The sequence below is a fragment of the Melanerpes formicivorus genome, unplaced genomic scaffold, assembly GCF_026170545.1.
Source record: "Melanerpes formicivorus ecotype bairdi unplaced genomic scaffold, bMelFor1.0.p_v2 SCAF_51, whole genome shotgun sequence".
Classification (NCBI taxonomy): Eukaryota; Metazoa; Chordata; class Aves; order Piciformes; family Picidae; genus Melanerpes; species Melanerpes formicivorus.
Window position 1 is genome coordinate 2,289,912 of NW_027142403.1, and position 22,986 is coordinate 2,312,897.

General features: G+C 47.5%; 1 protein-coding gene across 2 annotated transcripts; it reads right to left on the reverse strand.

Annotated features, from left to right (window-relative positions):
• Positions 1-1,948: 1,948 nt before the first annotated feature.
• LOC137452292 (phospholipase A2-like) lies at positions 1,949-22,567 on the reverse strand. Of its 2 annotated transcripts, none has more exons than XM_068160604.1 (4): positions 22,517-22,567; positions 16,224-16,389; positions 7,350-7,456; positions 1,949-2,188 (listed from the first exon to the last, which is right to left on the reverse strand). In XM_068160604.1, the coding sequence occupies exons 1-4, from the start codon at positions 22,527-22,529 to the stop codon at positions 2,025-2,027; spliced, it is 450 nt and encodes a 149-aa protein (XP_068016705.1). In that variant the 5' UTR covers positions 22,530-22,567; the 3' UTR covers positions 1,949-2,024. The 2 variants fall into 2 exon arrangements, with proteins under 2 accessions (XP_068016705.1, XP_068016704.1); XM_068160603.1 differs by lacking the exon at positions 22,517-22,567 and adding an exon at positions 20,614-20,926.
• Positions 22,568-22,986: the final 419 nt, after the last annotated feature.

A 22,986-nucleotide genomic window follows, 5' to 3' on the forward strand; every position in this document is an offset into this window, starting at 1 on the left:
AGAATAGGGGTTTATTTTACTCTTGCCAGAAGGAAACATAGGGCTTCAATACAAGCTTCAAACGCTCTTATTAAAAAAAAGAGAGAGAGGGAGAGAAGTGATGAAACATTTGCTTGACATGACTAATGTTCTCCTTAGCTCCTGCTTCCTCACATGACAGTGATTGATTCTCAGGCAGTTAGTGACTCAGGGGATATGCCACTATAGAAGAACATCTCCTGCATGCATAGGAGAGCAGCTTACCACCTCTGAAGCACGTGTAGCAGGTGAGGAACACACACTTTAGCAAAGCATGGCTGTGCCTACTAGTAAGTAGAAGTCAGAAACCCTTGCTGACCTTGCAACAGCAATAGAATAGAATAGAATAGAATAGAATAGAATAGAATAGAATAGAATAGAATAGAATAGAATAGAATAGAATAGAATAGAATAGAATAGAATAGAATAGAATAGACCAGGTTGGAAGAAACCTTCAAGATCATCGTGTCCAACCTATCAACCAATCCAACCCACCTAATCAACTAAACCATGGCACCAAGCACCCCATCAAGTCTCCTCCTGAACACCTCCAATGATGGTGACTCCACCACCACCTCCCCAGGCAGCCCATTCCAATGGGCAATCACTCTCTCTGTATAGAACTTCTTCCTGACATCCACCTCCCCTGGCACAGCCTTGAGACTGTGTCCTCTTGTTCTGGTGCTGGCTGCCTGGGAGAAGAGACCAACATCCACCTGTCTACAACCTCCCTTCAGGTAGTTGTAGAGAGCAATAAGGTCACCCCTGAGTCTCCTCCTCTCCAGGCTAAGCAGCCCCAGCTCCCTCAGCCTCTCCTCACAGGGCTGTGTTCCAAGCCCCTCACCAACTTTGTTGCCCCTCTCTGGACACGCTCCAGCAAGTCAGCCTCCTTCCTAAACTGAGGGGTCCTGTTTACCTTTAAACACACCTCAAGAAGGGTCCCCAGTGCTGGAGACACACTAACACACTAACCCCACAAGAAAGGTTGGAGACCTGCCCTGGGCCAGACTCTGCTTATCTTTCTGATAGGAAGTAGAACTCCTCCAACCATAAACAACAAATAACTCCCTCTATGATGTCCCTCCTCCTCCTGCAGGTACAGAAAGCTAAAGTGGGTCACTCTACTTCCAGTCTGGCCCAGCTTGGGTCTTCAAAGCCCAGCACATCTTTTCACAGTGATAGATTTTTATTTTTCCCCCACAAGCCAGTCCAACAGAAGTCTCTATCTATTTTCCAGATCATATGCAAACGTCTGGGAGTTGAAGGTCAGGCAACGTGAGAGAACAAAAAAGCAATTTGGTGATGGTTAACGTGCACTGCACACCAAACCTCTGTTTCTGCAAAGACCACTATCAGAACAGGATCTTATCCTTGCTTTAGTATATATAGAATCATAGAAACAGAATGGTTTGGGTTGGAAGGGACCTTAAAGATCAGCTAGTTGCAATGACCCTCCCATGGGCAGGGTACCTTCCACAAGACCAGGTTGCTCAAGGCCCTGTCCAGCCTGGCTTTGAATGCTTCTAGGGAGAGAGCATCCACAATTTCCCAGGGCAATCTGTTCCAGTGTCTCATCATTCTCACTGTAAAGAATTTCTTCCTAATATCTACTCTAAATCTTCCCTCTTCCAGCTTAAATCCATTGCCCCTCACTCTATCACAACAAGCCCTTGTAAAAAGTCCCTCTCCGACTTTCCTGTAGGCTATCTTCAGGTACTGTAAGGCTGCTATAAGGTGTCCCCAGAGTCTTCTCTTCTCCAGGCTGAACAGACCCAACTCAGGCTGTCCTTGTAGAGGAAATGCTCCAGCCTTCTGATCATCTTCATGGCTTTCCTCTGGACTCTCTCCAACAGTTCAATAAGTTTCAATATGTTACCCTGTTTATCCTCTCCATAAACCCTGGGCTTGAAGAATTTTTCTCACACCACTGTTTGTTCTGCTAAGGAGGTAAAATTTTATTCCAGCACTTTCAGATTCAAAGGGTCAGAAGGAAGGTCCTCAAAAGACTACTCTGGCCCCCCATATCCGAAGTGGCAGGTGGGGTGAGTCTGTCCACATAAAAAGTCTGGCCAGAGAATGAATCGTGGGTTGTACGGGGCTGCTCCCCAACACTTGGCTGCTTCCTGGTCACACAGGCACACCATTTTCTCACACCGGTCTGTCAGGTTATCTGCAAAACAAAATGTGAGCAGAGGATGATATTCTGTATTGAAAGAAGGCAAGCAACATTTTAAAGAGGAACTATTCCTTAATAAAGCAATTCTTAGGGAACAGAGGCTGAGGAAGAGCAAAGGACCAACATGTGTTGCGTGTATCTGATCCTCCTCTGTCTTGTCTTTGTCAACAGGTTTGCCCTCAACTTTGGCTGAGAGCATCAGAAAGTAGCAGCTAAACATTATCCATCAATGCTTATAAAAGCCTGCCTGGCACAGAGCAGTCCCCACTTCTAGAGCTGCATGAACAATGGGGGTTTAGTTCAGTGGCCAAAGATTAAAAAGAAAATTATTTTGGCTTAGCCTGAGATAAAAATATTCCATTTTGCCTCAGTCAGTCAGCTTTTCTTTTAACTGCTTCCTATGCACATCAGACCAATCTTAAAAGAATAAAAATGGTACTTTGAAAGAAGGAGCCTCCTGGAGGGGCATTCAGAAACTTGAGGGCACAGAAGCACCCTCTGAGCATCCTTCACACATGCTCCGTGAGTTGCCCTTACATCTCTCTGATCATGGCAGAAGAGCGAAGGAACTCCACAGCAGGCTTGACTTTTTATGAGTCAGAAACTAATGAAGCTGCTCAAAATCATATGTATGGAACTATTTATAATGCAACTATATGACTACATGACTAGATAAGGACCATAAGGAACACCCAAGCTCAGGTGGCTACATTGAAAACAACCAATTTGGGGTTATTGAACCCCATCCCACCTATAGGTGGCTTAAATGTAGCTGTAGGCCTAATGTTATTTCACAGTACAGTGCCTTGTATATTTGAGGCTGCTACTATAGCTAACATCCACCAAACCCTGCACTAGGCTATGTTTAATACCTGACTTCATGCCAGTTCAAATGGACTTTGCTCCAAAACCAAGTGGCAAAAGTACAGGCACCTTTTCACACTTCACTGGGCTTTGCAGGATCACTAAGTAAGCAGATCCCTTCTTTCTTAAGCTTTTCTGAAGAGAGCCACCTCTTTACCAGTACAAAGTGATGCAAAGGTCACTAAGCACTAAGTCAGTTTTTTCCTTAGTTACCAGTTCTGCCTGATTATCTCCTTGCCCTCTCTTCCTTCAGTCAGAACTGTGGAATTGTTGAGGTTGAAAGAGACCTCTGAAATCATCAAGTCCAACCACTCACCTGGAGGTTGCAATTCCAGAGCCCCTAAGCCTCTATCACTAAACTATGTGCCTAAGCACCACATCCATACAGTTTTTGAACAGCTCCAGGGATGGTGTCTCCAACACCTCCCTGGGCAGCCTGTTCCAATGCTTGATAACCCTTCCTGTGAAGATATTTTTCCTTGTCATAGAATGGTCCAGGCCAGAGAGGACCTCCAAAGGTCATCCAGTCTGACTTCCCTGCGGTCAGTAGGGACATCCCCAAATAGATCAAGCTGCCCAGGGCCTCATGGAGCCTCACCTTGAATATCTCCAGGGAAGGGGCCTCTACCACCTCCCTGGGCAACCTGTTCCAGTGTTCCACTACCCTGATAGCAAAGAACTTGTTCCTAACATCCAATCTAAATCTGCTCTTCTCCACCTTAAAGCCATTGTCCCTTGTTCTGTCACTTGCAGGCCTTTGTAAACAGACTCTCCCCATCCTTCTTGTAGGCACCCTTCAGGTACTGGAAGGTTGCTATTAGGTCTCCCCAGAGCCTCCTCTTCTCCAGCTTGAGCCACCCCAGCTCCCTCAGCCGGTCCTTGTAGCAGAGGTACTCCAACCCCTTGATCATTTCTGTGGCCCTCCTCTGGACCTGCTCCATCAGGTCCAAGTCCTTCCTAAATATCTAGACTGAGCCTCCTAATATCCAGCCTGAGCTGTTTCTGGCACAACAATTCTTCCTGTGCTGTGCCAACCACTCTCAGACTGATGTGAGTATGAGAGTATGGCTTGGCAGTCACTTCTGTTAAAGCAGCCCAGATAGCTTACAGCCTTTTCTAAAATTCCAGCTATTGATTGAAGAGAATTTGCCTACACGTGATGGCATATCTGGACTGAAAATACAGTTTTAATTTGGTGGTTTGTTTGTTTGTTTTCAATTCCACAAACAAAACTGCTTAAGAGTAGCAAAAGAAGGAGAAGTCCCAGGTGAAATGAGTTTCTGTTTAATTTACCTGAAAATATCTGTGGATATGATACAGTACCAGGCTGTTGCCATTTATTTATCTCCACAGCTCCCTGAAAGGAGGTTATAGTGAAGTGGGTGTTGATCTCTTCTCCCTAGAATCAGGTGATAGCAGGAGAGGAAATGGCCTGAAAATGTGCCAGGGGAGATTTACAGTGAACATTAGGAACAATTTCTTTACTGAAAGAGTGATCAGACATTGGAACAGGCTGCCCAGGGAGGTGGTAGATGTTAGGGGCAGATGTTAGTCAATTAGAGGGTAGAAAGGCTCTGCAGAGGGACCTCAACCGACTGGACAGATGGGCAGAGTCCAATGGGATGGCATTCAACAAGTCCAAGTGCCGAGTGCTGCACTTTGGCTATGGCAATCCCATGCAGAGCTATCGGCTGGGGTCGGAGTGGCTGAGAGCTCCCAAACAGAGAGGGACCTGGGGGTGCTGATCGACAGCTGCCTGAATATGAGCCAGCAGTGTGCCCAGGTGGCCAGGAGGGCCAATAGCATCTTGGCCTGCATTAGGAATAGTGTGGGCAGCAGGAGCAGGGAGGTCGTAGTGCCCCTGTACTCTGCTTTGGTTAGGCCACACCTTGAGTCCTGTGTCCAGTTCTGGGCCTCTCAGTTTAAGAAGGACATCGAAACACTTGAATGTGTCCAGAGAAGGGCAACAAGGCTGGGGAGAGGCCTTGAACACAAGCCCTATGAGGAGAGGCTGAGGGAGCTGGGGTTGTTTAGCCTGGAGAAGAGGAGGCTCAGGGGTGACCTGATTGCCCTCTACAACTACCTGAAAGGTGGTTGTAGCCAGGAAGGGGTTGGCCTCTTCTCCCAGGCAACCAGCACCAGAACAAGAGGACACAGTCTCAAGCTGCGCCAGGGGAGGTTTAGACTCGAGGTGAGGAGGAAGTTCTTCACCGAGCGAGTCATTCGTCATTGGAACGGGTTGCCCAGGGAGGTGGTGGAGTCATCAACCCTGGAGGCGTTCAAGGGGAGATTGGACGTGGCACTTGGTGCCATGGTCTAGTCATGGGGTCTGTGTTGATAGGTTGAACTCAATGATCCTCGAGGTCCTTTCCAACCTAAGTGATACTGTGATACTGTGGTGGAGTCACTGTTCCTGGAGGTGTTCAAGAAACATGGGGACATGACACTTTGGGACATGGTTTAATGGCCACGGTGATCTTACATTGAGGGTTGGACTCAATGATCTTAGAGGTCTTTTCCAACCAAACCAATTCTGATTCTAGGACAATGCAAGCAGTTTCTGGACATCATTATCCTAGGCCCAGCAAGCATGCCTGGAAATTTAATTCTTCATTCTTTGTGTTTGAATGAGTTCTGACATTATACCTTCTGACATCATTACCCTAGGCCCAGCAAGCATGCCTGGAAATTTAATCCTTCATTCTTTTTGTTTGAATGAGTTCTGACATTATACCTTCACACTTCAGTAAAACCTGCTGTGCTCTAGCCTAAAGTAAAAAAATTGCCTTCAGAACACATTTCTGTTGTTCCTCCCCATGGGGAATGTCAGGGGAAGTGAAGCCTGCTGAGGGCTCATAGAAAACTGGTGAAAGATGCTTCTCAGACCTTTCCTGGACATCAGTTAAGGAATTAATGGCATTTATTTAACTAATGCTTGTTAGATTGGAGTAAGTGCAGCCCAGTGCACTCTTCTAGGACATACTTTGCTCATGCTTTATGAACTTGATGATACAACTCACATCTGGAACTAGGATTGTTCCTTCACAGCTAAAAGAAACAGGAATTTTTTTTCATATATATAAAAAAAAAAAAACAATAAGCTAGCAGAAAATATCTGTCAGTTATGGAAATATGTGTAAGTGGGAGGGAGAGCAGTTGTACATGAAAGCCATACATTCCTTAGACAGCACTTTGTAGTTAATAGATTGCTCTGGCACTTGGAAAAGAGCAACTGCATGTCTGCTGTGCCCCATCCCATGTCTGCTAGCAGATTTTCAGCTTTGGGAGAGGCTGAGGGTTGCACCAGTAGAATATGGCCTTCTGATAAGGTAGAAATAGTCTTTCAGTGTTCAAGCACCAAGCAGCTGGAGCACTGAAACAGGCTGCCCAGAGAGATTGTGGAGGCTCCTCTAGAAACTTTCAAGACACACCCAGACACATTCCTGTATGGCCTGCCCTAGGTGATCCTGCTTTGGCAAGAGGGTTGGACTTGATGACTTCCAGATGTCACTTCCAACCTCTACCATTCTATGATTCTATAATTCCCTGTTTCTTTTCAATCTGTTGGAAGTGTTCTGCAATGGATTTTACCACCAGGGACGTTTGGGAGGCCTAGAATTAGAAGTGACAAATTCTGACTCAAGTCAGCTGTTGTGTGTTAGAACAGACATGAGTAATAGCCTGGCTCTTCTCTAGCAGTACATAATGGTAAGCAGAATAGTGAACAGTCCCACAGGAAGGAGAGTCAAAACTGCCATGGGAAGACCACCCCTGAAGAAGTGGTCACAGGCAGACCATTTCAGAGCTTTGGGAAGGTTTTGTAAGGAGCAGGAATGCTTAATGCACTCCTAGACAGACAGCCTTCAGAGGGCATCTGCATCCTGGGCCCTCTCATCTAAGCTATACTATTGCCTAGAAAGGTTGGAGCAGATGATCTTTGTGATCCCTTCCAAGATGGGATTCTGTGATTCTGTCATTCTTTGATCTTTGTCAAACAGAGATGGCTTATTGGCTCCATGCCCCCCACTCCCAGTCTGCAGCCTGGGGAGCACTCAGGTTATTTAGGATGGATGGTGCTGAGGCTCCAGCCTTCCTTCCAGCTCCAAATGGAGACTAGTGATTCAGGAGAAGGATGGGAGGAGAGCTCAGAAGAGAATGGACATTGCCTAAAGCAGCTTTAAAGCCATCTGAGCATACACCTACCTGTGATGCCCACAAAGCTCTTAGGCCAGCCTATGCACCTGTGGAGGAGGGAGTGAACCAAACCCAATGCAAGTAAGCATTCCCTTACCGCACCGCACAGTGTTCTGTTCACATGCCCACTGGTACTGCTGAGCCTTGGGGCTGCAGCCTGCCTTCTCTGCCTTATCATAGCAGCAGTCATGCCTGTGGCAGCACCTGAGAGAGAAGAAAAGGTAGAGTTTGGACTCAGGCATCCTGCATGTTTTGTTCAGGGCTGCTTACACGCACTTCGGGAGTGCTCTGCTCATGCACCACTCAGGACAGCAGTGTTTGCCCCAGCCTGTCAGTAAATCATCTGATGGCAAACCAAGCATCCTGGCATCAATTTGAAAGCTAAAATGGCTCAGCAGCTCATTAATGCTATTGTTACTCTTGTGACCACAGTGCTTATTCCTTTGAGCTTTTGCCCTCAGAAGTGCAGGTGGCAATCCCACTCACTGAAACAGAGCTGACCATGTATGTGACCATGGCTCACAGGCTTAGGCTTTGAGCTGCCTCAGCATTTGGGGTAGGATTTTTTTTTTTTGCCTTCTTCAACACCAAAGCAGCTTCATCTCTTCAGATCACCTAGAACTGCCATGAGCTCTTTGGCCCACGCAGTTTTTGAGAGCTGGCTACAAACTCATCAGCCTCAATGGTGGGAATGATCCCACACTTAATTTCATACCCCTGAATATGAATGTCTCTGTTGAAGGATCTCTACTGCCTTTATGCATGTCTGGGACACAGTCCATACTATAGGAGAAAAATAATGTGTTTAAAAGTGCAATTGCATTTCACTGATCATAGAGGGCACTGAGGGCAGCTACCTCAGCTGATGACAGTCAGTGAGAGAGTTCCCATGATCAGTTGCATCAGAATGTATAAAAAACTTGACCCTACTGGGTGGCAGAGGGCAGCATGCTGGAGGGGACAGAGGTGAGCCTCTTCTTCCTTACTTAGCCACAATCTGGGGATGCTGTGAAGGGGATTTGATGCAGCTGCCAGTGCTGGAGCTGCTCTCACCCTGGCAGGACAATATAAGTTGCCCTCTAGCCCTCTGCATCCAGTTCTGGGGTCCCTAACACAAAAGAGACATGGGCCTGTCAGAGCAGGTCTAGAGGAGGGCCACTGAGATGATCAGAGGGCTGGAGCACTTTTCCTATGATGACAGGCTGAAAGAATTGGGGCTGTTCAGCCTGGAGAGCGAAGTCTCCAGAAACACCTTATAGCTACATTTCAATATCTGAAGGGGACCTACAGGAAGGCTGGGGAGGGACTGTTTAGAAGGTCTTGTAGTGACAGGGCTAGGGGCAATGGTTTTAAGCTGGAGCAGGCTAAATTTAGGTTGGATATAAGCAAGAATTACTTTACAATGAGAGTGGTAAAGTACTAGAACAGTGGTGTGGTTGAGGCTCCATCCCTGGAGGCATTCAAGATCAGACTTTGTGTGGTGATGGACAGCCTGATCTAGTTGGAGGTGTCCTTGCTCATTGCAGGGGGGTTGGACAAGATGACCTTTGAGGCTGTCTTCCAACCCAATGCAATCTGTGAATCTGTAAGTAAGGATGTGAGGTCAGAGGTTGGAGCCAGAGAGGAGTGAGCTCCTGCATTTCCAGAAGCTGTTCCTTTAAGACCTATGGGACTCTACTAAAAAACCCCACTCTATTAATTGGGAAGCTTAAGGCAGGATCTTAAGGGTAAATGAAGAGTAAACAGCTTTTAGAGAAGCTCTTGAGCCCTAGATATGAATGTCTTCAAGACTTGGATGAGATGGCTGAAAGACAGCATGGCTGTGCTTGCCACCCAAGCACAGCCAGAGGCCAGAGGCCAGTCTACCTGAAAAGGCAGAAACAGTCTGCAATGCACTCTGGGATCCAACATTTTATCTAGAAAAATGGGAAAATCCCTGCAAGGAGGATGAAGGTTCCTTACACAGAAGTGGGGCTTCTCTGGAGACCCACTGGGTTCTCCCAGTACCCTACTCAAGAGCTGAGGAAAACTTCAGCTTGCAAACTCCATCACCCTCTGCTGCAGGAGGATTTTGCCCTTTTAGAATTTGATTTTATGGGCTGGGGAGCTGTGTGAAGTGATTAAGCCCAGGGAAACAACACCAACCAACCAACCCATTTTTGAAATGCAAAGAAGAAGATCTACAGCTAACACAAACTCCAATAAAATGATTGGAGCTAGATCAAGTGAATCACATGAAAGAGACAACAGCATCCAACCTGTCAGATCAAATTCAGCCTGTAAACCCTGTGATTACACGCAGGCTGAATTTAGTCCAGTGTGCTCTCCCTGTGACTGAGCTCCCAATTTAGTAGTTGAAGTAGCAATTTCAGCCCACAGATGAGTCTGAAAACTGAATATTTTGGGGATTTTTTTTTCCCCAGCTTGCAAACCTGTGCCACTGTGCAACCCAGAAATGTAACTAGCAGTAAGAGACTGGTATATCCCCCATGCCATCTCCTCAAAGGACTTCAGAATGGGACTAAGCCTTATGGGTTATACATATCTAGTTTTCCCTTGAGAAGAACTTACTCTGTTCTGTTGAACACAGAGCCGTAGAATGGCTTGAGTTGGAAGGGACCTTAGAGATTATCTCGTTCCACCCTCCCCTGCCATGGGCAGGGACACCTCCCACTAGACCAGGTTGCTCAAAGCCTCATCCAGCCTGGCCTTGAACACCTCCAGAGATGAGGCATCCACAACTTCTCTGGGCAACCCATTCCAGGGTCTCACCATCCTGATAGTAAAGAACTCCCTAATGTCCAATCTAAATCTACTCTGCTCTAGTTTAAAATCATTGCCCCATGATGGCAAGAATGGACAGTGGGTGAGATCTTTGTTGGGCCAGTAACACCTCACTCCTGGGTTTGTCCTGAAGAGGTTAGAAGTGAAAGGCCAAAGGAGAGAAGAATTCACAGCCTTCTGGAAAGTGTGAAAATCTTGGCTTTCTCTGAGCTCCTCTGCAATGTCCCATATGATATGGAATGGACTAGGCTACAGCTGAGGCATGTGTCATCTGGAGGAGCTGCTGTAGCCCAGGGCACCCTGGCTACCATACCTGAAGCTGGAGCACAACCTCATCCAACCTCAAGGAGGTAGATGTCAGAGCAGTCCCATTGTGGGCATCATAGAGCACAAGAGGCCATAATGAAGAGCCAGGAATCAGGCTGAGCTGGGATGGAGTACCAGCTGCAGAAACAGGGCTTGTGAGGTCTGCAGAGCAAATCAATATCAAATCAGTAAAGCTGGTGTCAGTGATGGAAGGCTGTGGGTGAAGGAACAACAAAGAGATGGATGGTCAAAAGGAGGAGTTAGGAATCTGTGGGCCAAAGGAATGGAATTGCTCTCCATGGATAGCCAGAAAGGATGAACAGAAAAGGAGGTGCAATCCTAGGCACAAATACAGGCTGGGCAGTGACTGGCTGGAAAGCAGCCCTGAGGAGAGAGACTTGGGGGTGCTGGTGGACAAAAAGCTCAACAGGAGCTCTCAGTGTGCACTTGCAGCCCGCAAAGCCAATCAGATCCTGGGCTCCATCAGGAGAAGTGTGGCCAGCAGGTCGAGGGAGGTGATCCTCCCCCTCTACTCAGCCCTGGTGAGACCCCACCTGGAGTACTGTGTCCAGTTCTGGAGCACCTATTACAAGAGGGATCTGGAGGTGCTGGAACGTGTCCAGAGAAGGGCCACGAGGATGATCAGAGGGCTGGAGCACCTCTCCTATGAGGACAGACTGAAGGAGTTGGGGCTGTTCAGTCTGCAGAAGAGAGGGCTCCGAGGTGACCTAATTGTGGCCTTCCAGTATCTGAAGGGGGCCTACAGGAAGGCTGGGGAAGGACTTCTCAGGATCTCAGGTAGTGATAGGACTAGGGGGAATGGAATGAAGCTGGGGGTGGGGAGATTCAGGCTGGATGTGAGGAGGAGGTTCTTCCCCATGAGAGTGGTGAAACCCTGGAATGGGTTGTCCAGGGAGGTGGTCGAGGCCCCGTCCCTGGAGGTGTTTAAGCCCAGGCTGGATGAGGCTCTGGCCAGCCTGATCTAGTGTGGGGTGTCCCTGCCCATGGCAGGGGGGTTGGAACTAGATGATCCTTGTGGTCCCTTCCAACCCTGAATGATAGTACGATACTATGATACTATGAAAACATCTCAAAGCAGATAAAATGTGGCCTGAAAATCAGGCAAGTGTGCTAGAGAGGTGTGCTAGCTAGCTGTGAGAACTTGCTGCTCCTTAGCTGTCTTGCTGGAGTCAGGGGAATTGCATCAGTTCTCTGGGATCACAGGATCTGCTGCACAGTTCTGCTTCTGCTAACACCATCTCCACCCGATGCTACACATAACTGCAGAGAAGTGACTTGTAGCTTACAGGAACTCAAGGCAAGCAGGCTTTGGCTCATATTTTACAAACATCTCTTTCAGATGCACTTAAAGAACTGCCAAGGAGTGAAGACTAAGGAAACCTATTATTGTTCTTTGCCACTTTCAGATGGTGCCCTCCTGTCTGGAAAAGCCCTTTCCTGTGCCGCAGCGTGGTGTTAAACCTTTAATAACCTGCTAACGCTGGGTTAGACCAACACAAACAGAGTCAGCCAACACTATGGTGGAGCACTGGTCAACAGGTATGGAAAACAAATACAGCTGTGTCACCTAGTCTGTAACTTATTCATCACATCAGGGCTACTAGACAGCTCTGACGGCTATAGGCACCTCCTGCTGGCCAGAGGGATCAGCTGGCCAGACGCCTGCCTCGGAGCAAATGCCACTGAGGCAAGAATTTGTCACGTTGAGTTTGTCATCTTAAAAGCCCAGCCACCACTGTCTGTCCTTTTGTTTTGTTTAACTCAGCAACTGAGGGAAAATCTTACTCTTCCCTATGAGTTTGCCAGGACTTAGATGAGCCATACCCTACTGCCCTGCTTTTGATGGCATTTGGGTGTTTTCAGGGAGGCATCGATCACCTTTGGGTCCTGCTTTACAAATGGGCTCTGCAGCCATCTGGGGGAAACAGAAAGGGGAAGAAGAAAGGAAAGGAAAAAAAAAAAAATCTATTGACTTATGGGAAAGAGATGCCATCATGTCTTGAAGTGATGGGGCTGTGAGAGTGGAACAAAAGGAAAAAGGTAATTACTGACAATGCCACATCAAAGTCGGTCTGTGGGATAAGGCTTATAAAAGCATTACCCACTCAGTGCTTGCTTGCTTGCTTTCTTCCCTTTTTTTGTTAGCTTTTTCCATAAAGGAGAGGTACTTAGAGGCACTCTATCCCTGTCTAGACAAATTGACTGAATTACTCACAAGAAAATTACTCCTTTTGTAAGGGTCTCGGTAACAAACCGAGTAGCTCAAGGGAGTGAGTAATTTCAAACAGTGTTTGCCACTCAGGGCCAGTAGTTTTGCCACTCTGCTCCTTTCTTTTAGAGAATGGAAAATGTGGTCATTTTGACAGGCATGGGATACTCAACCACACTGATTTTTTGCACTAATTCTCAGTAGCAGGCATCAGAAGATTCCTCCAGCAAACACAAAATGCCCTTTTGCAAGGCTAAATCTGGTGGGGTATTGCTGATTCTTCATAGCTAAGAACCTAAATAAAAAGCCCTTTTATTTTGGGGCTTTTATTTGTTTGTTTCAAGCATTGCAGGTAAGGAATAATAATGAACACATTTCACAGATCAAACCCAGCCCAGAAGGCAAATCACATCCTGGGCTGCATCAAAAGATGTGTTGCTAGCAGATCAAGAGAGGTGATTCTGCCACTTTATTCTGCTCTGGTGAGACCTCACCTGAAGTACTGCATTTAGGAAGGACATGGACCTGATGGAGCAGGTCCAGAGGAGGGCCGCGAAAAGGATCAAGGGGTTGGAGCACCTCTGCTATGAAGACAGGCTGAGCGAGCTGGGGTTGTTTAGCCTGATGAAGAAAAGGCTAATAGCAACCTTCCAGTACCTGAAGGGGGCCTACAAGAAGGATGGAGAGAGATTGTTTGCAAAGGTCTGTAGTGATAGGACAAGGGGCAATAGCTTCAAACTAGAGATGAGTAGATTTAGATTGGATGCTAGGAGGAAGTTCTTTACCATGAGGGTGGTGGAACACTGGAACAGGTTGCCTGAGGAAGTGGTTGGGGCCCCATCCCTGGCAATATTCAAGCTGAGGCTCAACAGGGCTGTGGGCAGCCTGATTTAATTGTGGATACCCCTGCTTACTGCAGAGAGGGTTGGACTTAGATGACCTTTGGACGTCCCTTCTAACCCAGACCATTCTATGATTTTTACAAACTATCTGGTATTTTGAGGCATTTCCAATTGCACAGTCTCATTTTCTGTCATTAAGGTAAAATCCACATCCCACTGAAACCAAACATCCCCAGAAACGCTGTGATGAACACAGGGCCATATTTTACCCTCTGTTTTTGAGGAGTGCTAACCACTCATACCTCTCAACAGTCTCCTAAACTTGGGAGGGGTGTCACTTGACCTCTTAGGTGATTCCATTTAGCCTTTTGGTGAAAGGAGTATGCCAGAGTAGTGAAATGCTGGCTCACTTTAGAGGCCTGATTGTGAGAGCTGGTAAAGAGCTAAAAATAAGCAAACCAACAAACAAACACATTTAGACTCTGCTGTAGATGATGACAAGCAGCTCAAGAGATACTGGTGAAAATTCAAACCAATTAAATCTCTGCCCTTGAAACTTTGTAGGAAGTTACTCACTACTCATGAGTCCTGCACTGACTGGTTTGTAGGTGCAAATCAAGGATGTGAAGAAGTTTGGGGAGTGAAACTCACTGCGTTAATGAAAAGATCTCCTCCAGTTTTAAGGCACACCTGCTCTCTTATGCCAGAGAGGAACTGGCCTTTAACCTTAGCATCTTCTCTTCTGTATTTTCCCCTTTGTCCTGCCAGTTCAACAAAGTTTGAGTTTGACTCAAACAGCTGGGCATTCTGGAAAGCTCAGTTAGCTTCCCAGTGACCACACTGCCTTCCCCTTTGCTAAATGCAGCTCTTGCTCTTCAGTAACACCTGGCCTGTGTACTGCAGATAAACAGACTTGTGTGCTCTGCTGTAATGCCTCAAACCAGACAAGACTGCAAATAATGAGCTCAAGAGTGCCTGAGAGTCCACCATGCCCAAGGTTTACATGTATGCTAATTAAAAAACAACAACAAGAAACAACCAAAACCCAACAAAACACCAAGGACAAACAAGGAAGAAGCCTTTGATTGCAGCACCTCCTAGACTAATTGCTTTTAGCCTTGTGAACAACAAGCACAGCATCTTCCCCACCAACAAAGGGAAAATAACACCATGCTCTCCCCTGTTGTTCTTCCTCAATTCAGTGTAAGCTAACAGACAATGAAGGCAACAGGTTTGATTACTCCTTGCAATGAACAGTGATATTCCCATTGCAGCCTTTTTGAAGTCCTGGGTGAAACAACCCTCTGTGAATGAACATGTAGCTATTTCAGGAAATCCTCTCCTGGTTTCTCCCTTGCCTTTCACCATACATAGTACAAGGTCCCAAGAGCTTTGGTCTCATCCAGAAAGTGGCTAACACCTCATTCAGAGAATCACAGAATGATAGGGGTTGGAAAGGACCTCTGGAGATCATCTAGTCCAACCCCCCCCCCACCACCATAGCAGGTTCACCCCAGAGCTGGTTGCACAGGATTGGCATCCAGGTGAGTTTTGAATGGCTCCAGAAATGGAAAATCTACAACCTCTCTGGGCAGCTTGTTCCAGTGCTCTACCACCCTCAAAGTAAACAAGTTCCTCCTTACAACTTTCTAAGTTCACGTTTGTGCCTATTACCTCTTGTCCTGTCACTGGGCACCACTGAAAAAAAGACTGGCCCCATCCTGACAGCTACCCTTTAAGTATTTATAAGCATTGATAAGATCCCCCTTCAGTCTTCTCTTCTCCAGGCCAAAAAGCCCTAAGTGCCTTAGCCACTCTTCATAAGACAGATGTTTTAGTCCCCTAATCATCTTTGTAGCCCTTTGCTGTACCCTCTCAAGCAGTTCCCTGCCCTTCTTGAACTGGGAAGCACAGAACTGGACACAGTACTCCAGATGAAGCCTCACCAGTGCAGAGTAGAGGGGGAAGATAGCCCCAAGTTATCATTGAAACCCCAAATGATATATGTGGGTCCTCACTCACAATTCTCCAGTGCTTTTTATACATACTAAGTCCTCTCTCCACAAGGCAGCAATGATTATATGGAGTCACAGTAGTACAAACGGGGAAGAGTACTGCTTCTGGACATGGGGATCCTGGTGGATGGAAGGATGACCATGAGCAAGCAATGTGCTCTTGTGGTCAAGAAGGCCAATGCCATTCTGGGGTGGATTAGAAGGGGTGTGACCAGTAGGTCGAGAGAGGTTCTCCTCCCCCTCTATTCTGCACTGGTGATGAGGCTGCATCTGGAATACTGTGTCCAGTTCTGGGGCCCTCATTCAAGAAAGACAGTGAGCTGCTTGAAAGAGTCCAGTGCAGAGCCATGAGGATGATTAAGGGAGTGGAACATCTTCCTTATGAGGACAGACTGAGGGAGCTGGGGCTCTTCAGCTTGGAGAAGAGGAGACTGAGAGGTGACCACATCAATGTTTATAAATATGTACAGGGTGAGTGCCAAGAGGATGGAGCCAGGCGATGCCCAATGACAGGACAAGGGGCAATGGGTGGAAGTTCAGACATAGGAAGTTTCACATAAATATGAGGGAAATTTTTTTCACTGTGGGGGTGACAGAACACTGGAGCAGGCTGCCCAAGGAGGTGGTGGAGCATCCCTCTCTGAAGATATTCAAAACTCACCTGGATGCGTTCCTGTGTAATCTGGTGTAGGTGATCCTGCTCTGGCAGGGGGGGTTGGACTGGATGATCTTTCAAGGTCCCTTCCAGCCCCTGGAATTCTGTGATTCTGTGATGTTGTTAAAATTCTTCTTACCAGTCTGTTCTATCTTTAGGCCAGCCTTGTCCTCCCAGTCCACAGTAGCATCCGTAGCCAATATACGCCAGGGGAGACCGTCCTGTGCCACACGATATAGCTCCTGCCAACTCGATGATGCCTCGGGTGTGCAGTGAATGGGATTTCCCCAGAGCACCTTTCCAAACTGCAAAGACAGGACATGGCTACACACAGGGATTAAACATGCCTGACAACAATTTCCTTGAATCCTTAAGAGTCATGGGTCTTTGTTTAATTGCTTGATTTGGTGCAGCCTTGACAATCTAATTAGCCATGACAATCAGCCTGCAAAGGGGACTCTGAGGAGCCTTACCTGAGGGCTCGGACAACCAGAAGTTGGATGCAGAAATACCCAAGCAGTCTATTTCTGCAGAGGAAGCTCTATTCAAGCAAGTCTTACAAGCTCTGGTGTGCTAGCTTATGGCTGCAGCTGTAAGGGCCCCTCAGTTTAAGAAGGACATTGAGACTCTTGAACATGTCCAGAGTAGGGCAACAAGGCTGGGGAGAGGCCTTGAGCACAGCCCTGTGAGGAGAGGCTGAGGGAGCTGGGATTATTTAGCCTGGAGAAGAGGAGGCTCAGGGGAGACCTTATGGCTGTCTACATCTACCTGAAGGGTGGTTGTAGCCAGGAGGGGGTTGGTCTCTTCTCCCTGGCAACCAGCACCAGAACAAGAGGACACAGTCTCAAGCTGTGCCAGGGGAAGTTTAGTCTCCAGGTGAGGAGAAAGTTCTTCACAGAGAAAGTTGTTAGCCATTGGAATGTGCTGCCCAGGGAGGTGGTGGAGTCACCAGCCCTGGAGGGGCTGGCCATGGCACTTATTGCCATGGTTTAGTAGTCATGAGGTGTTAGGTGACAGGTTGGACTTCATGATCTTTGAGGTCTCTTCCAACCTTATTGATTCCATGATTCTATGGCACCTGGAAAGGATGTGCCTGGTTTTGAACACCACAGAGTCTGAGCTGTTCAGCTTTGTAGGGCTTGTGCCAGCACCATGCAGAGCCAGCTGGGCTTCACTGCACCCCAGAGCTCCCAAACCTGGCAAAGCTTACTAGCTACACTGTGGTTCCAAGCAGGATTTGAAGCATCAGAGGACAAGCAACTCAAGCAGATCTAACATGAGCTCTATGGAAAAAAAGGTAAGAGAGGTTTCTGCCTTTCCCAGGATGGTCCTACATCATCCAAGTTTCTTCTATTCTTCAGGATATTGTAACCCCTTCTCCAAATGGCAAAAATCTGACAGCACTATTAATTTGCATAGAATCATAAAGGTTGGAAAAGACCTCTAAGATCATCAAGTCCAACCTTCTATCCAAGACCTCAGTGACCACCAGACCACGTTCCAAAGTGCCACGTCTGCTTTTTAAAATACCTCCAGGGATGGTGACTCTGCCACTTCCCTGGGCAAAAGAGTATAGAGGGATAGCTACAAATCCCTGAGCCTTCAAGGTATACTTTGGCAAGGATGGAGTTCCTGTATTAGCCAAGATGTATGTGTGTCAACTTTGTTTTGAGCATTTGGAAGTGCTGGCAGCACTTACATCTCCTTCACTTACTACATTCCATTTAAAGCATAACATTAGATTGGCTGCATTCATATGGGGCGTGAGGGGGGAAGATGGAAAATGGAGCTCTGTATCAGCTGAAGTGTGTGGATGGCTGCCCAAAACTCCAGTGTGGAGTTTTCTGAGTTAGAAGCCTTTCATAGAGTGTTGTGATCTCACATATTAATGTACAACTTTTCTAGAAACCAGACTCTACCTTGCAGTAACTTAATGAAACCAAGAGTACCCTGCCCCCAACATTCTGACCACTGTGGTGCTCAGCTACAAAGGTTGATGCTTATCATGCTGACAATAGCAACAGATAGCATTTCCTGCCTGGGTTTACTGGGAAGGAACAAGTGTTTTTTGCAGTGTTGTATCACACATGGCAAAGCTGCTCACCAGTAGCATCAAACCCCTCAGGCTTAGTGCCCCACTGATCCTCTCCTCCCAACCATGCACAGCCACTCTGAAAAGCCTGCTGAAATAGGGGGATGTTGTGGCATGCTTGGATGGAGAAGGAGGTAACATCTGGGAGCTAGGAACCCACCACCAAAGTTGTTTTCCATCTGCCCCCAGCTGTTGCAGCACACTTGACCTCTTCAAAGTGCTGTGCAAACACGAACTAATTAATCCCCTAAACCACCCAAGGACTCAATACTATTATTAAAACAGTTGCTTTCCTTTTAAAACCAAGCCTCTAATCCCCTTGCTTGGGCCTCTCTCTCCTTGCCTGCTCCAAACCCCAGTGAGGACAAAGAGGGTCTCTCCCCATGAGGGACAAGGGCTTTGCTCCCTCCCCACAGCCTAAACCCCCAACAGGTATGAGCACTGCCCTCCACCATTTTTGTCCCAGCAATTGGCACCTTGGGCTGTCCTAGTGCAGGGTTTCTCACAGCCTCCTTATGCTTCCTGGGGCATTCCTCAGGGATTAAATGCACATTCCTGAAAAACCAACCACACTGCTCACCTAAACACTACTTGAGTGTTCAGGTTTCGTACTAAAAACACGGTAGATGTGTGTTATTCAACATTAAAGAGACAACCTCTTTCCCTTCTCCAAACAGCAGGGGTCTAGAGCTAGAAAGGGGCTCAGCTCTCAGGCACCCTAGGGGACATCACAAGCAATGAGCCACTCTGGATTTTGGGTTAAAAGTCATGCTTTTTGAGAGAGAAAAACTAAACAGAGACAAAAAGGTCTTTGTAGTCATTCAGGCCTCCTGACAAGCAGCTTGCCTTTATTTTCAGGTGTCTTTTGCTGACCTCTTAAGGCAGGACTGCTGGACTTGGTCTGTTGACTGCTGGCTGAAAACAGCTGAGGCTTGTGTAAGGTAACTGCACCTCACCCAGAAGAAGAAAGGCCATTCTCTTTGGGATATCTCTGAAGATCAAGGAAACTGTAATTACAGTGCAGAGCTGCTCATGAAAGTAGAAAGCTCCAAAGGGAATGGAGTCCAAAAGACTCAATTAGCATGCTTAGGGCTGTGTGCTCTACAAGAGCTTGAAATAATGCAGGCATCCAGGCAGCCTCTGATGTTCCTGTGCTGTTCTTTGAAAGCTGGCTGTGGTTTGAGCCGACAGCAGCAGGTTGCTGCAGCTGAGAGGTCAGGCCCAGCAAGTATGTTTCAATACTCAAGTGCACAGCTAATAAGTTGACCAAGAACTGAAATTGCTTTTTCTATGCTGGGCAGCCAAGACAACACAGCCAGAAAAGCCTTGAAAAAGTCTGAGTCTCCACAGCATTTAAGCTGCATCTCACAACAGGACCATGTCCAGTCATTAGTGAGAGTGCTAATGGGGCATCTTAGCAGACAGCATACCTGCAGGGAGGTGAGCAGAGGTGGATCTGCCAACTTACACTTTCCTGCTTAAATGGGCAGCATTTGGTGTAGGTTAAGGCAAGCCTTTGAGGTTTATTTTAAAAGGTATTACCTCAGAGCTGCCAGTACAATGTTCTGTTGCCTCCCTGTGTAGGGGTTTTATGTTAGCAGACATTCCATAGAATCATAGAATTGTTTTGGTTAGAAAAGACTTCTAAGATCATGGAGTCCAACCATTGACCTAACACCCCCATGGCCATTAAACCATGTCCCAAAGTGCTATGTCTACACTTTTCTGAACACCTCCAGGAGCAGTGACTCCTCCACCTCCCTGGCCAGCCTGTTCCAATGCCTGACCACTCTTTCAGCAAAGAAATTTTCCTAATATCCAACATAAACCTCCCCTTGCACAATTTCAGGCCATTTCCTCTCATTCTATCACCTGATACTAGGGAGAAAATTTATGAAAAGAGGGCATTTATGAAAAGAGGGCATGTAAAAAGAGGATTTTAGGAAGAAATTCTTTCCAGTGAGGGTGGTGAGACACTGGAGCAGGTTGCCCAGGGAGGTTGTGGATGCACCCTCCCTGGAAGTGTTTAAGGCCAAGTTGGAAAGGGCTCTGAGCAACCTGGTCTAGTGGGAGGTGTTCCATGGCAGGGGTTTGGAACTCCAAGGTCCCTTCCAACCCAAACCATTCTCTGATTCTATGAAGGAACAAAGACACCAACAACTTTGTAGCAGAAAACTGTTCTAAAAGAAAATGTCCCATGTTTATACAGCTCCAGCTCTGCAGCCTGCCAGGGAAGCAGAGCAGGCAGGCAGCTCACTCACACAGCCCTCACTATAGAGTTGAAGAGAGTCAAGCAACCTTTTTTCTTTTCTCACCTGGCCAAACCACACTGAGATGATGCCTGCCAGGAAGCAGGGCAAGGCAGGCAAGGGGAGAGGGTGTCCTGGGACAGGAGGAGGAATGGGGAGGCAGAGGGACACAGAGAGGTGGTACTCACCTGCTTGAAGCAGCATCAGCATGAGCAGCAGGCTGGAGCCCATGGAAAGATCACTCCCACGCTCCTGTACGCTGGGGTTGAGCGCCGGGACAGCCGGCAGCACCTCACCAGGCTGCTGAGGGAGCCAAGGTGTGGGTGTGCTTTACAATCCTCCCGGGCTGCTGCTCCAGGGTTTATGTACACATGGCTTTGTGCCCGTCTGAAGTGAAACACCCTTCTCTACGATGCCCCTGAGCCCCAGCCCCCGTCCCGTCGGTCCCCACCGCGGGCTCCTTGCTGCGTGGGGAGATGGCGAGGGCTGGCTGTGTTTGCCTAGCATGGTCTTTGGGAGGGAGGGGCTGCTGGAAGGGCATTAGGCTGACGGTCCCCTGGACAGCCTGAGACAACCAGGCACTAAGCCGAGCTCCTTCTTTAAGCTGTTTGCTTACAGACCCTGGTTAACCTCTGAGTAGCTGCGGCAAAGGGAAGCCTGCAACCAGGCTTTCTGCGGCTCGGGCTCACTGCTGTGGTGTCCCCCTGGCAAGGATTTTCTCTTTTTATAGCTCACTCTTTCCAGGGTAATTTTTAAAATAAAAAAAATAATCATTTTATTTTAGGACTGATTATTTTTCACTTGTAAAAAAGAAGAGACAAAACTATAAAAATCCAACAGAAAGACCACTGTTAGGTGGGAGTACCTAATTATAAACTGACCAGCAGGGCTAATTCTGCATCACTCCTCAGAGAAAAATACCCTCTTGGCCAGCTGCTGCACCTGATGAAAACTCACCAGTGTGTAGGTCCAATCAGCAGCAAGAGACAGCTGCACTGGCAAGATGGCCTTCCCTTGTGAAGGGCAGCAGGCAATGCCAGAAGGAGGGATCATAGAATGATGTTGGTTGGAAAGGACATTAAAGATCATCTGGTTCCAACCACCCTGGCATGGGCAGGAACACCTTCGACTTGAACATTTTCAGGGAGGGGGCATCCACAAGCTCCTGCTCCAGTGTCTCACCACCCTCACTGTAAAGAATTTCTTCCTAATATCCAGTCTAAATCTACCCTCTTCCAGCTTCAATCCATTCCCTCTTGTTCTATCACTACAAGCCCTTGTGAAAAGCCCTTCCCTAGCTTTCTTATAGGCCCCTCTCAGGTACAGGAAAGGCTGCTATAAGGTCTTCCCAGAGTCTCCTCTTCTCCAGGCTGAACAACCCCAACTCTTGAAGCCTGTGCCTATAGAGAAGGTGCTCCAGCCCTCTGATCATCTTCATGGCCCTCCTCCAGACCCGCTCCAACAGTTTGATGTTCTTCTTGTAGTGGGGGGCACCAGAACTGGATGCAGCACTCCAGGTGGGGTCTCACGAGAGCATCCAGCCAGCCAGCCTGTGAATGGCCACAGTTACCCTGCCTTTGGGGTTGAAACAGCTTCACCCAGCCTTCCAGAGCTTTAAAATTCCTGCCTTGCTTGGTACAGAAACCAACTGCCTTGTTTGGGTCCAAGCCTCTGCCCCATCCCTGCTGTGAGCATGATGGGCAGGACTGGCTGCTGTGCTGGGAGAAGAGGGAAGAAAGCTGCTTGCCCCTTCCCCTGCACAGCCCTTTTCAGCAACACTCTTTGACCAAGTTCCAAGCTGTACCACCCTTTTTAATGGAGTGTTTTTCAATATTTGCTTGCTAAATATTGGTTCTTGAACCAAAGTAATTTAGCAGTCTACCTCCTGCTGAGACCAACCTTGCCACAGCAGCTGCCAGTCTGTGCCAGGCAAGTTTTCCAGATACAGCATGTATCAGGTGCCTTTGATACAGGGCAAGAAAGATGGCATAACTGGGCAAATCTCTTGACAAGTGTGAGCCTGAAATTGCCTGCCCTTGTGATGGCCTTTGTGCTGGCAGGGAGTGGGGGCAAGGAGAGCAGACTACTCACCCAGCTGCTCCATGCCCCAGCTGTTCCACACGGTTGGCCCCAGAAGAGCTGCAGAGCTCACACCTCCTTCCTCGGAAACTCCCTTCAGTTATTATGTATTTACTGAAGTGATAACATCAGATCCAATGTATGTGAGCTATAACTGGCTAATATTTAACCTCAGGATTATAAGTTTGCAAAAGGAGGATGCGGGAGGGTTGGATGGGCTGTATGCAAAGGTTCCATGGATACAGTCCTCAAAATGGGAAGAGTAAATAAGGTGGCAAGCTTTGAAGCACCATGTAGGGCCTGGCTGAACAAGATCATTGAATCATTTAGGGTGGAAAAGACCTCCAAGATCATCAAGTCCAATCACTAAGACTTCTCTGCCAAGTCCACCACTAAGCCATATCCCCAAGCACCACATCTACACGTCTTTCAAACACCTCCAGGGCTAGCAACTTATCTCAACCATGAATCTTCTCTTTTCC